The sequence below is a fragment of the Nannospalax galili genome, unplaced genomic scaffold (genome assembly GCF_000622305.1).
Source record: "Nannospalax galili isolate Female #2095 unplaced genomic scaffold, S.galili_v1.0 scaffold216, whole genome shotgun sequence".
Taxonomy (NCBI): Eukaryota; Metazoa; Chordata; class Mammalia; order Rodentia; family Spalacidae; genus Nannospalax; species Nannospalax galili.
In genome coordinates, this window is record NW_008339003.1 from 3,519,978 (window position 1) to 3,532,990 (window position 13,013).

A 13,013-nucleotide genomic window follows, 5' to 3' on the forward strand; every position below is an offset into this window, starting at 1 on the left:
GATGTGGCCCAACCGTAATTGTTCCTGCACAATTTCCTTTAAAGCCTGTAGCTTTGTCTCAGGCAATGGCCACTGCTCCACCCATACTGGCACTCCAGGGGACCACTAGATAGCCAGAACCTGAGGGGCAGTGCCCCTTAGAATTGGGGGTGAACCTGATGTTCTTTTTTTGAGTCCCTCCCTGTAATTGATATGGAAAGACAACCCCTGAGTTGCTGACTCAGGAAACCTATCAGACTCTTCAACGTCCAAAAAGTCATCATAAAAGGCCTTGCTATCAGTGGTTATGCAGTTCCAGGGGACCACTAGATAGCCAGAACCTGAGGGGCAGTGCCCCTTAGAATTGGGGGTGAACCTGATGTTCTTTTTTTGAGTCCCTCCCTGTAATTGATATGGAAAGACAACCCCTGAGTTGCTGACTCAGGAAACCTATCAGACTCTTCAACGTCCAAAAAGTCATCATAAAAGGCCTTGCTATCAGTGGTTATGCAGTCCTATGCATACCCCAAAATATCTTGTCCTATGAGGTTGGCAGATAACCCTGCTACCACCAGGGGTCGCACGTCCCCTTTAGCTCCATCTGCATCCTGCCACATGAGCCATTCGCAAATCTCCTCTGATGGGGTGTATCCTCCCACACCTAGGATTTGGGGCCCAGAAACTAGGTGCCATTGTGATGGGACCTCTTCCTTTCTAAGAATGGTCCTATCAGCCCCCGTGTCTCCTAGGCAGGTAAACCTCCTGCCATCTATTTCAAGATCCATCTTCAGCCTTACGCCAGGGATAATAGGGACTGTCCAATTTGCCATATGTTTTTCTCCTCTCCCGATCCCTCCCCGAGGGCATTGTAAATGTAGCCGATCCTGGGGAAGTCCTTCTTTTGTCAACGGGGCTGGAGGCTGTCCCTCACTTAGTTTAAAGGCTTTCCTTCAATATCAAATCTGGATTTACAATCCTTCTGCCAATGGAACCCTTTGTGACACCGGGGACAGGGCATAGATGGGGGTCTTTTTGATACCCCACCTCCAGGCTTAGGCCAGTTCTCTCACTGAGGACAATTTCTTTTAATATGGCCAGTTTGGCGACAGCCAAAACATGGGCCTTCTATTCCTCTAGGCCCCGTTGTTACCTGCTGTCCCAGATTAAGTGAATTAAATGCCTGGGTTAGCACATGGGTCAGAGCTTCTCTTTGCATCTGTAAGACAGAAGCCATGGCTTTGGTTTGCACCCTCTGGGTTCCCACCTCCTTGGAGGCAATTATCCATTGCTCCATGGTCCCGTCCTTAATTAAGGCCAGCACAGGCTATCTTGTGATCAGCACCCATTCCATCCCGTACCAGGAGTTTAGTGAATTGCTCCCTCAATGGGCCTGGGGGTAATTTTCATTTTAAGCTCTTCTCTACTCTGTATATAAACTTGTAGAGGAGTTAATTTTCTCCAAGCATTTAATCCTATGACCCTGACCTGTTCTGTATATGGGGCTGGAATGCCTGACTGTTGCTCCCCTGTGGCATAACGGTCACTTGAACCAGTCAACATCCCAAAGTAATGGGGACCGGTGTGTTGGCACTTGCATTCCTTTCAGCCTGTATCCTGCATTCCTCCTTAAAGAGGGCACACCATTTAATATATATAGGGCTAGGAAGGACTGCTTTGGTGAGGTCCAGCCCATCCTTTGTAGTACACTGCTGATGAGCCAAGCCTTGGAGGAGAGTATCTACCCAGGGTGATCCCGGGCCATCCTCAGCTACCACCTTTTTAAATTCCTTTAAGTCCTTCACCTCCGAGGGATGCCAGGGGTCAGGGCGTGTGCCTCCTGGGCTACATTAATAGGATACGCTTCCACCCGTGGCCTCACAGAAGCCTCCTGAGTGGGGCCAGGATCCTGGAAATGGGGACGGTTTTCAGGGGTTTCAGGAAGCCCTGAAGCTGGCCAGGGCACACTCGAGGTGCCGCTTGTTACTTTGGCCGCTTTTGGTTTCACTTCTGTTGCTCTTCTGCATTCTTCCTCAGACTCTTCCCATGATTCTCATGCTGGGGTTTCTGAAGGCTCGTCAGGAGGTGGTGCCAAGGGCTATGGCTCTCAGGCCAAAAGCATGCCTTTAAGGCTGAAATAATAGGGTAGAACTCCAGCAGCGGATCAACCCCCAATTGAACCTCCCTTTGTCAAGCTAGGCATTCCACATGTTCCCATGTATCCTCAGTAAAAACATTAGCCCCAAGTAGCCAGGGAGCCAAATTACTCACCTCTGCCCAAACCTTTTGAGCTACCCGATCTGAGAGATACAATCCCCTGCTTTTAAGGATATCTCTCAGTGCTTTAAGCGCTGGGTCCTCAGGCTTAAAAGTTGCGTTACACATATTTCGGGTCTCGCTTACCCCGAACTTCCAGATTGGTCCCAATCCATTTTTCTTCTTTCTTTCTTTTCTTCTTTTCACCTTCCTTCGAGTGCCATGCTGGGCACCAGTTGCCAGGAGTTCAAACCAGCGACCTCCAGGCGGTGATGATTGTGGATGAGTCAGTGTGCCATTCGACAGCCCACGCTGCCCCCAGTACCCGGAACACTCAGACACAATGGGGAGCCTAGTCAAGCAGGGACTCATTTATTGCAGGTGTTACAGAGCTTATAAACTCACCTGGATATCCCCCCCCCCGGGTGTATCTTAAGGATGGTCACGTGCAGATCATGCACTCCTCAGCAGTGCAGAAGTATTCTTCAGACTTTTAAAGCAAGTCAGGCTGTGCCCCAGTAAGTTCCTCTTGGACTTCTGCAAGGCGGGGCCTTTAGGTCCCCACAGATTTGGTTTCCATTCTTTTTGTCCTTCCAGTTTTTTATTTTTCCTTTATGTTAGCAGGTGTTATTGCTGAATTCCAAATGTGCATATGCTAATGGAAAGCGTTTTTCTTTTTCTTCCCCTTTTCCAGGATGGCTTTACTCCTCTTGCTGTAGCACTCCAGCAGGGACACAACCAAGCAGTGGCCATTCTCTTGGAGAATGATACCAAAGGGAAAGTGAGGCTGCCAGCTCTGCACATTGCAGCCAGGAAAGATGACACCAAATCTGCTGCACTCCTGCTTCAGAATGATCACAATGCTGACGTACAATCCAAGGTAAGAGCCAGATACAGCTGTGGAGAGGAACTTTGAATACCAGGTTTCCCTGGGTGAGGATCAAGGAATAACATATAACTTATGTCCAGAGGTATTTCAAAGAGAAAAGGATTATCTACTGAAGACAGTAACAAAAAACATTAATTGCTAAAGAGTTTTCTTTAAAAAATGACCTCTGCTGTTGAGATATTTGCTTCCTTATTCTGTTTACATTATAAATAATACAAAGAAAGAATTGGAAAGTAAAGCTACAGTGTAATGGAATTATCTTTTCCCAGTAGACTACATTTTGGCATGTTAGAATAATATACTCACATGCACTGAGAAGATTGTCTAATTTTGCATTGTGTAATATCTTCCTTCTTTTCCCCCCAAAACACTGCTTCAGATGATGGTGAATAGGACAACTGAGGTACAGTATAGCCATTATAAAAGCATTTACCTTGTTTTTGTTTATTTTTACTTTTGGGCCACTTAGAATAAATGCTCACTAATTCATACTAATGATTAAAATTCCATTAATGAGGAAATTATTTAGAAAAAAACCCCATAATTAAGGAACATTGATAATTCAAATATATTTGATGCAGCATGTATGTAAAGCATTATTAAACAATTATTTAAATAGTTTAATAGACCCAGCATGAAATGAAGCAGTACCATTGCTTATATTATAGTGAATGTGCTGTACTCTTTTGCAAAGAGATGTGATTGCTTCCTCTTAATGAAAATGTACACATTAGACTTAAGGGAAGTGAAAAGTAGCAAGGTTTCTCTGTTACTGCACTTTTATCTTTTTTTAAATCTTATTGCCATTGCCCTTTTTTTCTGAATGTTTTTTTCTTTACCACATTGTTTCTGATCAATAATGATATTTAGCATATCATGAGCAAATCAATTACTTTTCTCCTGTAAGTCCTAAAATACTTTCCATTAGTTCATTTTCATTTCCAAAGTAAGTTATGATAAGCAAGAACATTCAGTTCAGAAGCCTGGGGTGTGTGTGTGTGTGTGCGTGTGTGTGTGTGTGTGTTCTCTCCCTGATCATTGCTTAGAGATGCACTAACATAAACATCATTAAAAGCATGTTATAAAAATTAATCTATATGGGGATGGAGACATGACTCAGTAATTAAGAGCACTGGCTGCTCTTGAAGAGGACCTGGGCTCAGTTCCCAGCACCCATATGGCAGCTGACAACCATTTGTTACTCCAGTTCTAGTGGCTCTGATGCCTTCTTCTGTCCTTCATGGGCAGGAAAAGTACTCACATATAAAATAAAAATAGAATAAATAATCCCTGCTCAAAAGCAAAGAACTATTTATGAGGATTTGCTTTGATCAAGGGATTTTTTAGAATAATGTTATTTCATCACTAGGTTGGGGAATTAGAGTTTTAGCACTCTGGCCATTCATCACAGCACTCACAGAAGTGACCATGTATTTCTCAAACTCTCATTTTCTTAATTAAGATATTCATCTACTGAGATGACAATTTACCTGAATTATTTAATTATTTATACAACATTTTTGTGCGTGGACTCTGTCAGGGAGAGGGAGGGAGTAAAGTAGGGAGAGAGGTGGAGGGGAGAGAGAGAGAGAGAGAGAGAGAGAGAGAGAGAGAGAGATGCTTGGTGAAATTGTTCAGAACTAGATTCATACAAATTGATCTTAATTACTGATTTTAGTGCCTTGAATTTCTCATTGTGAACTGTGAGAATCAATATTGCTTCAAAACATTTGTTGACGGTAATGTTTTGAGTGGATTTGTCCTGAGTTACAAATATTTCTTTGAAAGTATTAGAATAATAACAAGGAGGGAAAACCTTCTGTCTGTAATCCTGCAGAAGGGTGAGCTCTACCTTCCACGCCCATATTAATCAGGGAGGAGTTCCTTTAGAGTCTTCACACCAGCTGAGGATTAAGGCAAGATTTCACAGACTGAGACATTATATTATGGTCAGTTATTATGACCAGCGAGAAAGGGTCAGGCAATAAATTAACTTATTTTTATAAATGCTAAAAATAATAACGTACTTGAATAATTTGGAAATAATTCACCAGCAATGGATATAATTTTCTGAAATAAAATCTTAATTTGAATAATAGACATATATTAAGGATATGTCTAGATGACAAGAAGTCCCAAAATAAAAATGAAAAAAATACCTCACTCAGCTATGTTTTAAAATCTAAACAGGTTGTATGCTAATTTCTCCCTTTGTTTAGCATGAATACAGCACCACTTACACGCAAAGTAAGATTGCCTTGATCGCAGTTGTGGGGTTTGAATTAGCAGTTACTAGTCTTATTTTGTATTCTGCTTCTCTACAGTCAGAAATTGTTTGAAGCTAATGTTACTAATAGCATAGGGAAGATTCTATTACATAAGTCATCTGAATGCTTGTCTGAGGGCTTTGATAATATCATCAAACTCTATATCCAGTCAATAGAAAAGTAGTTTGACTTAAGTATTTCTTAAAAGCAGTAAGGCATTTATTAAAGTTTATTTCCAATAAAAGAGAATAGGAAAACCTGTAAACCATGGGATGTGAGAGCCGATTAGTGCTGTCTGGTTTCCTATATTATTTCATCAAGTCATGAAAACTATAGAGTAAGGAAAAGTATCAGATCTTTGAACACTTCAATAAGAAACAAAGTTAATATTAATCTGTTGCAATGAATAGTAGAAATATCTAACTACATTTTATCAGAATAAGAAATGAAAAGTAATACTTCTCTTCATTTTAAATTCTCAGGGTTTGTTTTAAAAACATTTTGTGAGTAAACAATTCTTTGATGCCTACATAATTGTTTTAATGTGGTTGTATTAATCATATTTTATTTTAGTGATAAAACTAATTCACATTCAAAATTGGACTAAACTCAACTATTTTCTTCATTTCATGTCCATATTGATACGAAGTATATTAATATTTGTCTTTAAGTGTTTTTATTATGAACCATAGTCTGACTAAGCAGTTGTGAATGACGATAGCAACATCAGTGTAAATGATGTAGAACAAACTGTACATCCTTTGTAAGAGTTTCTCACCATATTATCCCAGTTCTGAAGATACAGTGCTAACCAATGCTGTTTTAAAAAATAGGAAAACAGGACTGGGGAAATGGCTCAGTGAGTTAGAGTACTTGCTGACCAAGTATGAGCATGAGTGCCTGAGTTCCAGTCCTCAGCACCCATGTGAAAAAAGCTGAGTACAGCCAGGCCCACATTTGTCACCCCAGGGGTATGGGGAACAGAAACAGGAGAACCGCTGAGGCCTATTAGCTGCCAGCCCAGCTCCGTGTTTCAGTGAGGGAGCCTGTCTCAAGGGAATAAGACAAGCATGTGCACAGAGGTATATATAATCACACATATGCACCACACATATACCAACCCACACCAAAACCAAACAGCAGAATAAAATCATTGGCTGTTAAAATCTTTCTTAGATACAGACTTTATTCATCACTGTTATTCTGGTGCTTGAAACCTTATTTTGTTTCATCATTTTATGTTTTTTTTCTAATATGCTAAAGTTTAAGAAACATGATTTTGTATAAACATCTACTCTCATAAATTAAAAAACAAATTTTCCAGTAAATGTAGGGTATTTGTCTTTCTATTTGCCTATTTACCACCTTATAACACTAAAATATGGAGTCATACTAAAGCGTTTGTTGTCGGAATTGTGTGGCTTTTACAACCACCGGTTACCATATCACCTCCTTTCTTTCCCCAGAGCGGCTTTACCCCTTTGCACATAGCTGCACACTATGGAAACGTCAATGTCGCAACTCTTCTTCTAAACCGGGGAGCTGCAGTGGACTTCACCGCCAGGGTACGCATTAAGGCCATTTCTCATATTACACAACAATACATGTGTATTTTATGAAAGTAATTATGAGCATTAATGGCCTCCTTTAAGGTTTTTTTCCTGTCTTTAACTTTAAAGATGCTGTAATTTTCATTTTCTTATTCAAATCACAGGATATCATAATCCTGCAAATAGAAAATAAGAATTTGTCCATAGTTAAGGAAGCTAATTTGACAGCAGTTTGAACTGCTATATTTAAAGATAATGCCAAAAATCATGAATGATTAGCTTTAGGTCAGTTGACAATGTAACTGCTAAAATATTAAGCGCAATTTATGTAGGGACTGTATCTTACAAGTGGGCACACAATTTGATGGGAATTTTTTTCTCTTTTGATTTAGTGAGATTTTACTCATATGATGTCTCCCTAAAATACACAGAAAGGCAGCATGTGGCATATGTGCCTAATGGTATGCTTCTTTTGGAAAGAATTCATTTGCATGGTAGTTATAAAATACATATACATGATAATATTTAACATAATTCAATTGATGCAATACTTAAATATTTGAAACATTATGACATGTAAAAAATCAAGCACATGTCCTTGTTGTAATGATGGCATAAGATAGCTATAACATAATCAATACTATTTATGTGTGTACTATTGTCCTTAGAAGTCTCCTGTACAAGCCATGTAGGTAGCATATGCCCATAATCCTGGGGCTATAGAGGATGAAACTGGATGCTATCTAGCTTAATGGCCAACTTGGGCTACATATCAGGCCAGACTATATGAGATCCTGTTTCAAAAATTTTTTTTAAAAAAAGCTTTTATACTGAAACTATGGTGCTTTCATTTCCTGTTGTTTTTTCCTGAATCATTTTTTTCTACTAGGTATGTAGGTATTAATAGATATATTTCTCTTCTCTTCTTTCTCTTTCTTCCTCCCCCCTTCCTCCCACCCTCCATTCCTTCTTTCCTTCCTTCCTTTCTTTTTTGCCTTTTTGAGGCAGGGTCTCCCCATAGCCACAGCTGGCCTGAAACTCAGTCTTACTATGTAGACTAGGCTGGCTGGCAGTTCCTCTTGCCTCTGCTTCCAGAGTGCTGGAGATCGGATTGTAGGTGTGCACCACCATGCCCATGTTTTCTGTTTTTGAGCATACAGAATTTTGAGATCTTAAACTCTAAATCACATGAGTGTTAAAGAAAGCTCTTTTTATTTTTTTTAACGAAGGTTCTTCCTGTCTTCAGTAAAATGTGAGGCTTTGTTTCTATTATACAGATGTCATCCCTTTGTCTCTAGATTGTAATTTAATGCTTTAATATGTACATTATAGTTATTGACTAACTTATGCAGTTTTATTCCATTTTTATTTTCTAATAATAGTATTCTATAGTTTATGTACATCTTTGTTCCTTAAAATAGAAGATATTGAAACTAGGGACTGTGGATGGACCACGTTACCCCACTCGTCACCACCTCCTTTGTGTCCTTTCTTGCCCTGTCAAATCCAACCTGCTCTGTTTGGTTTTTCCATGGTGTAGAATGGAATCACTCCCTTGCATGTGGCTTCGAAAAGAGGAAATACCAACATGGTGAAACTCCTACTGGATCGAGGCAGTCAGATCGATGCCAGAACTCGGGTGAGTATCTCAGAGCTTCAGTTTTCTACTGTTCTCACTATAGTCAGTAAACACAAGCCCTGTGCTTTCAAGGAAATTGCTTCTTGCATTTGACAATATCTCTATATTTAAAGCTTTCAAGTAATAAAGCAAAATTAATGTTTGCTCATAAATACCTAGAGGAACAATGCAGTATGACAGTTTTTCAAGTTTTTCTGAGTTCCTGGGAATGAAGATCAAAGACTGTACTAACACTCTTTTGGGAAGTCATCAAGACAGCACATTGGCACATACTAGGTTATGAGAACATGGCTTTTGCACAGTGTTTTCATATATACTGACAATTTTTTGCTCCTAAGTCTTCAATCTCTAAATCATTAAAAAAAATTTTAGTAAATTTTTGTGTATTTCATACAGAACATATTAATCATGTTTATACCCCCTTCCTCATTGGCCCCTTCCATAACCCCTCCACTAGAATTCATGCATTCTGTCATTTGTGTTAAGGCCTATCATGTTAAGTTAGTGTGCCCAGATGTCCCTTAGTGAAAGTTCATCCACTGAGGTCTAGTTAGCCTATCTAGAGTCCCTGCCTTTAAGAAAATCAGCTCTTCCTCATCCAGCAGTAATCAGCTTCCAATAACTCCATTTTGTAGATGTACCACATTTTCATTATCCACTCATCCATTGAGGGACACTTAGGTTGCTTCCATCACTTAGCTATGTGAAAAGAGCAGAAACAAGCATGATTATACAGGTATCTCTGCAATAGGGTACATGCCAAGGAGTGGTATAACCAGGTCATATGAAGGTTCATTTGTAGTTTTATGAGAGTTCTCCATACTGTTTTCCATAGGGGTTGCATGGGTTTGCAATCCCATCAGCAGTTCCCTTTTCTCTACATCCCAGCCAACATTTGGGATCATTGATTCTCTTGATCTTAGCCAGTCTGACTGGTTAAGGTGAAATCTTACAGTGGTTTTAATTTGCATTTCCCTAATTGCTAATGATGCTGAACACTTTTTTTAAAAAAATTTATTCATTATTTTTATTTTATGTGTATGTGTGCATTACCTGCATGTAGGTAAGTGCACCCATGTCATGCAATGCCTGTGGAGGCCAGAAGAGGCTGTCAGATCCCCTGGGACTGGAGTTACAGATAGTTGTTAGCTGCCATGTGGGTGCTGGGATTCGAACCCAGGTCTTCTGCAAGAACAACCAGTATTCTGAACTGCTGAGCCATCTCTCCAGCCCTGATGCTGAACATTTTTTAAGATGTTCCTTGCCCATCTTTATTTCTTCTTTTGAGAACTCTGTTTAGATCTTTAGCCCATTTTTTAATTGGGTCATTTCATTTCTTGCTCGTGTTTAGAGTTCTTTATATATTCTGGCTGTTAAACCTCTGTCAGTGTGTCACTGGTGAAGATGTTTTCCCACTTTGTGGGATTTTTTTCTTCACTTTCTTGGTTGTTTCTTTTGCTATACAGAAGCTTTTTAGTTTAATGAGTTCCCACTTAGTGATTGTTGAACTTAATTCCTGAGCAATTGATATCCGATTTAGGAATTCCTTTCCTACACCTATGTCTTGTAGGTTGTTTCCAATGTTTTCTTCTAACAGTTTCAGAGTTTCAAGTTTCACTGTGAGGGCTTTGATTCATTTGCAGTTGATTTTTGTGCATTCTTCTACAGGCGGAAATTCAATTTTGCCAGCATCATTTGTCAAAGATGCTGTCTTCCATTTGTGTTCTTGATAACTTTGTTAAATATAAGGCGGCTGAAATTGTGTGTACTCATGTTTGGGTCTTCAATTATGTTCCATTGATCTATGTGTCTACTTTTGTGCCAGTACCACACTGTTTTTATGACTATAGCTATGTAATATAGTTTGAGCTCTGGTATAGTAATTCTACCCAGCATTGTTCTTTGTGCTCAGGGTTGCTTTGGCTATCTGGGGTCTTTTGTACTTCCATATGAATTTTAGGATTTTTTTTTCTATTCTGTGAAATATGTCATGGGGATTTTGATTGGGATTGCATTGAATCTATATATTACCTTTGGTAGGATGGTCATTTTGATTCTTCCAATCCATTAGAATTGGACGTCCTTCCAACTTCTGATGTCTCCCTCAATCTCTTTCTTTAAAGATGTAAAATTTTTGTTGTAGAGTTCTTTGATGTTTTTGGTCAGGTTTATTCCAAGATATTTTATTTTACTTTTTTTCCTAGGCTACTGTGAATCAGAGGGTTTCTCTCTACTCTTTCTCCAATTGCTTGTTATTGGTATATAGAATGGCTACTGATTTTTGAGATTAATTTTGTAACCTGCCACTGTACTGAAAGTGGAAATCAGTTCTAGGAGTTTTCTGGTGGAATTTTTGAGTTGTCTTAGATATAGTATCACATCATCTGCAAAAAGAGATTTTTTTGACCTCTTCTTTTCCAATCTGTGCACCTTTAATTTCCTTCTCTTGTCTTATTGCTCTAGCAAGAGTTTCAAGCACTATATTGAAAAGGAGTGGAGATGGTCGACAGCCTTGTCTGGTTCCTGATTTTAATGGAAATGCTTCCAGTTATTTTTTCCATTTAAAATGATGTTGGCTGTGGGTTTGTTGTATATAGCTTTAATTATGTTGAGATATGTTCCCTCCAGTCCAATTCCCTATTGAACTTTTATCATGAATGTGTGCAGAGATTTGTCAAACACCTTTTCTGTATCTACTGAGATGACCATGTGATTTTTGTCTTTGAATCCATTTATATAATTTATGACATTTATTGACTTACATATATTGAACCACCCCTGCATCTCTGGAATAAAGAGATGTATGTGTCTGAATGCAGGTTGCAAGTATTTTTAAAAATTATTTATTTAATAACCACATACTTAGAAGAAGCATTTCATTACAACAGCATTGACATATTCCAGAGCTAAGATGCATCTCTTTCAAAATTGGCTATAATTTTTTAGGTTTACAGTTGAATTAGTATAGTTATACAATATTGTACTCAGGTTTTAATGCAATTGACATTAAGATGATTGCACTTGAGTTTCTAATCTCTATATATCTGATTACTACTAGTCACAGTTGGTTACTTTTTGAGCTCCTTGGCATCTGAGAATGGATATAAAGTCATCACATAGATTTCAATGGTAATGTTTTTCACATCTACTAATTATTAAGGAGCAAACTTTTATGCTTTGAAGAATTGTTCCATGGGACGACCACCAAGGACAGTGGCAGGTGTGGAATGGAGCTGGCTTGGGTCTGCAAGATGAGCTGAGTGTGCTGTGGACTGCAGAGTCAGAGCAGTGGAGCTGCCAGTACCCTTTGGAGCCCAGAGGATCATCATTTCATTATAACAGCATTGACATATTCAATAACAATTTCCTGAGCTAGAGTACATCCCTTTCACAGGTGGGTGCAAGTTTCTAAGTTCACAGTTGAATTAATGCAGTTATACAATATTGAACTCACTATAAGCCCTGTAAGACATAAAATTGAATGAGTTTTTAACCTTTAAAAAAGATCTCCATTTCATTTTAGAATATATTGTTCCTTGCAGAAAGATGTATTGTTTTTGCTACTAACACTGAGATGTTAGCGCATGCATTTCTAATCTGAATGTATCTGATTATTACTAGTCATAATTGGTTGCACTTGGATCCTTGGCACCTGTGTATGTCTATAAAGTCATTGGTAGATTTCAATGGTAATGTTTATCACCCTTACTAATTAACATGACATTTATTTCCATGCTTCCTCCTCAAATATAATACACTTTTTTAAATTTGTTGATTTTTTGTGTGTGTGTGTATATCACACAGAACATCCCAAACCATCTTAATCAACTATACACCCACTTCCCAGATGGCAGCCTCCCATAGCCTTCCTTCCCCCACTAGAGCCCTTATACTCTGATATCCCTGCTACTGTCTGCTGTATTGTCGACATCCCCAGCCATTCCCCACTACTTGCCCTTCCGGTGAATCTAGTCAGCTTATCTAGAGGTCTTTGTTTTAGGAGGGTCAGCTATTCCTCATATAGCAGCAATCATTTGTCAATATTCCTTTAGATAAGTTTGGGGTCTGCTGTTCATTTTCTCAGTTCTATGCTGGATTACTATCTGGCAGTCCCTTTGGCCACCTTGGCCAACAAATCAAAAGAAGGTATCTCCTATCTGGCATTGTTGCTTTTTATATAGCCTTTAGCTATGGATATGGACTCTTAAAAAATTGTATTGGCCCCTTTAATCTTTGGTTATACTTTCCTTTTGGGTGTTTATATCATTTTTATGTGTATGCATGTATTGCCTGCATGTAGGTAAGTGAACCCATGTCATGCAATACCTGTGGAGGTCAGAAGAGGCTACTGGATCCCCTGGAACTGGAGTTATGGACAGTTGTTAGCTGCCATGTGGGTGCTGGGATTCAAACCCGGGTCTTCTGCAAGAACAGCC

The 13,013-nt window shown here is 39.1% G+C and overlaps 1 protein-coding gene across 29 annotated transcripts in view; it reads left to right on the top strand.

The window, feature by feature from the left end:
* Ank2 (ankyrin 2) overlaps window positions 1-13,013 on the top strand; it is a 675,290-nt gene that overhangs the window by 501,623 nt on the left and 160,654 nt on the right. For 25 of the 29 annotated variants that reach the window (XM_029563867.1, XM_017798338.2, XM_029563883.1 and 22 more), the window contains 4 exons: window positions 2,927-3,112; window positions 3,501-3,524; window positions 6,855-6,953; window positions 8,479-8,577. In XM_029563867.1, coding sequence (XP_029419727.1) covers window positions 2,927-3,112; window positions 3,501-3,524; window positions 6,855-6,953; window positions 8,479-8,577 — 408 coding nt within the window. The remainder of the gene's footprint in view (window positions 1-2,926; window positions 3,113-3,500; window positions 3,525-6,854; window positions 6,954-8,478; window positions 8,578-13,013) is intronic. The other 4 variants (XM_029563865.1, XM_008833733.3, XM_029563877.1 and 1 more) reach the window with 1 other exon arrangement.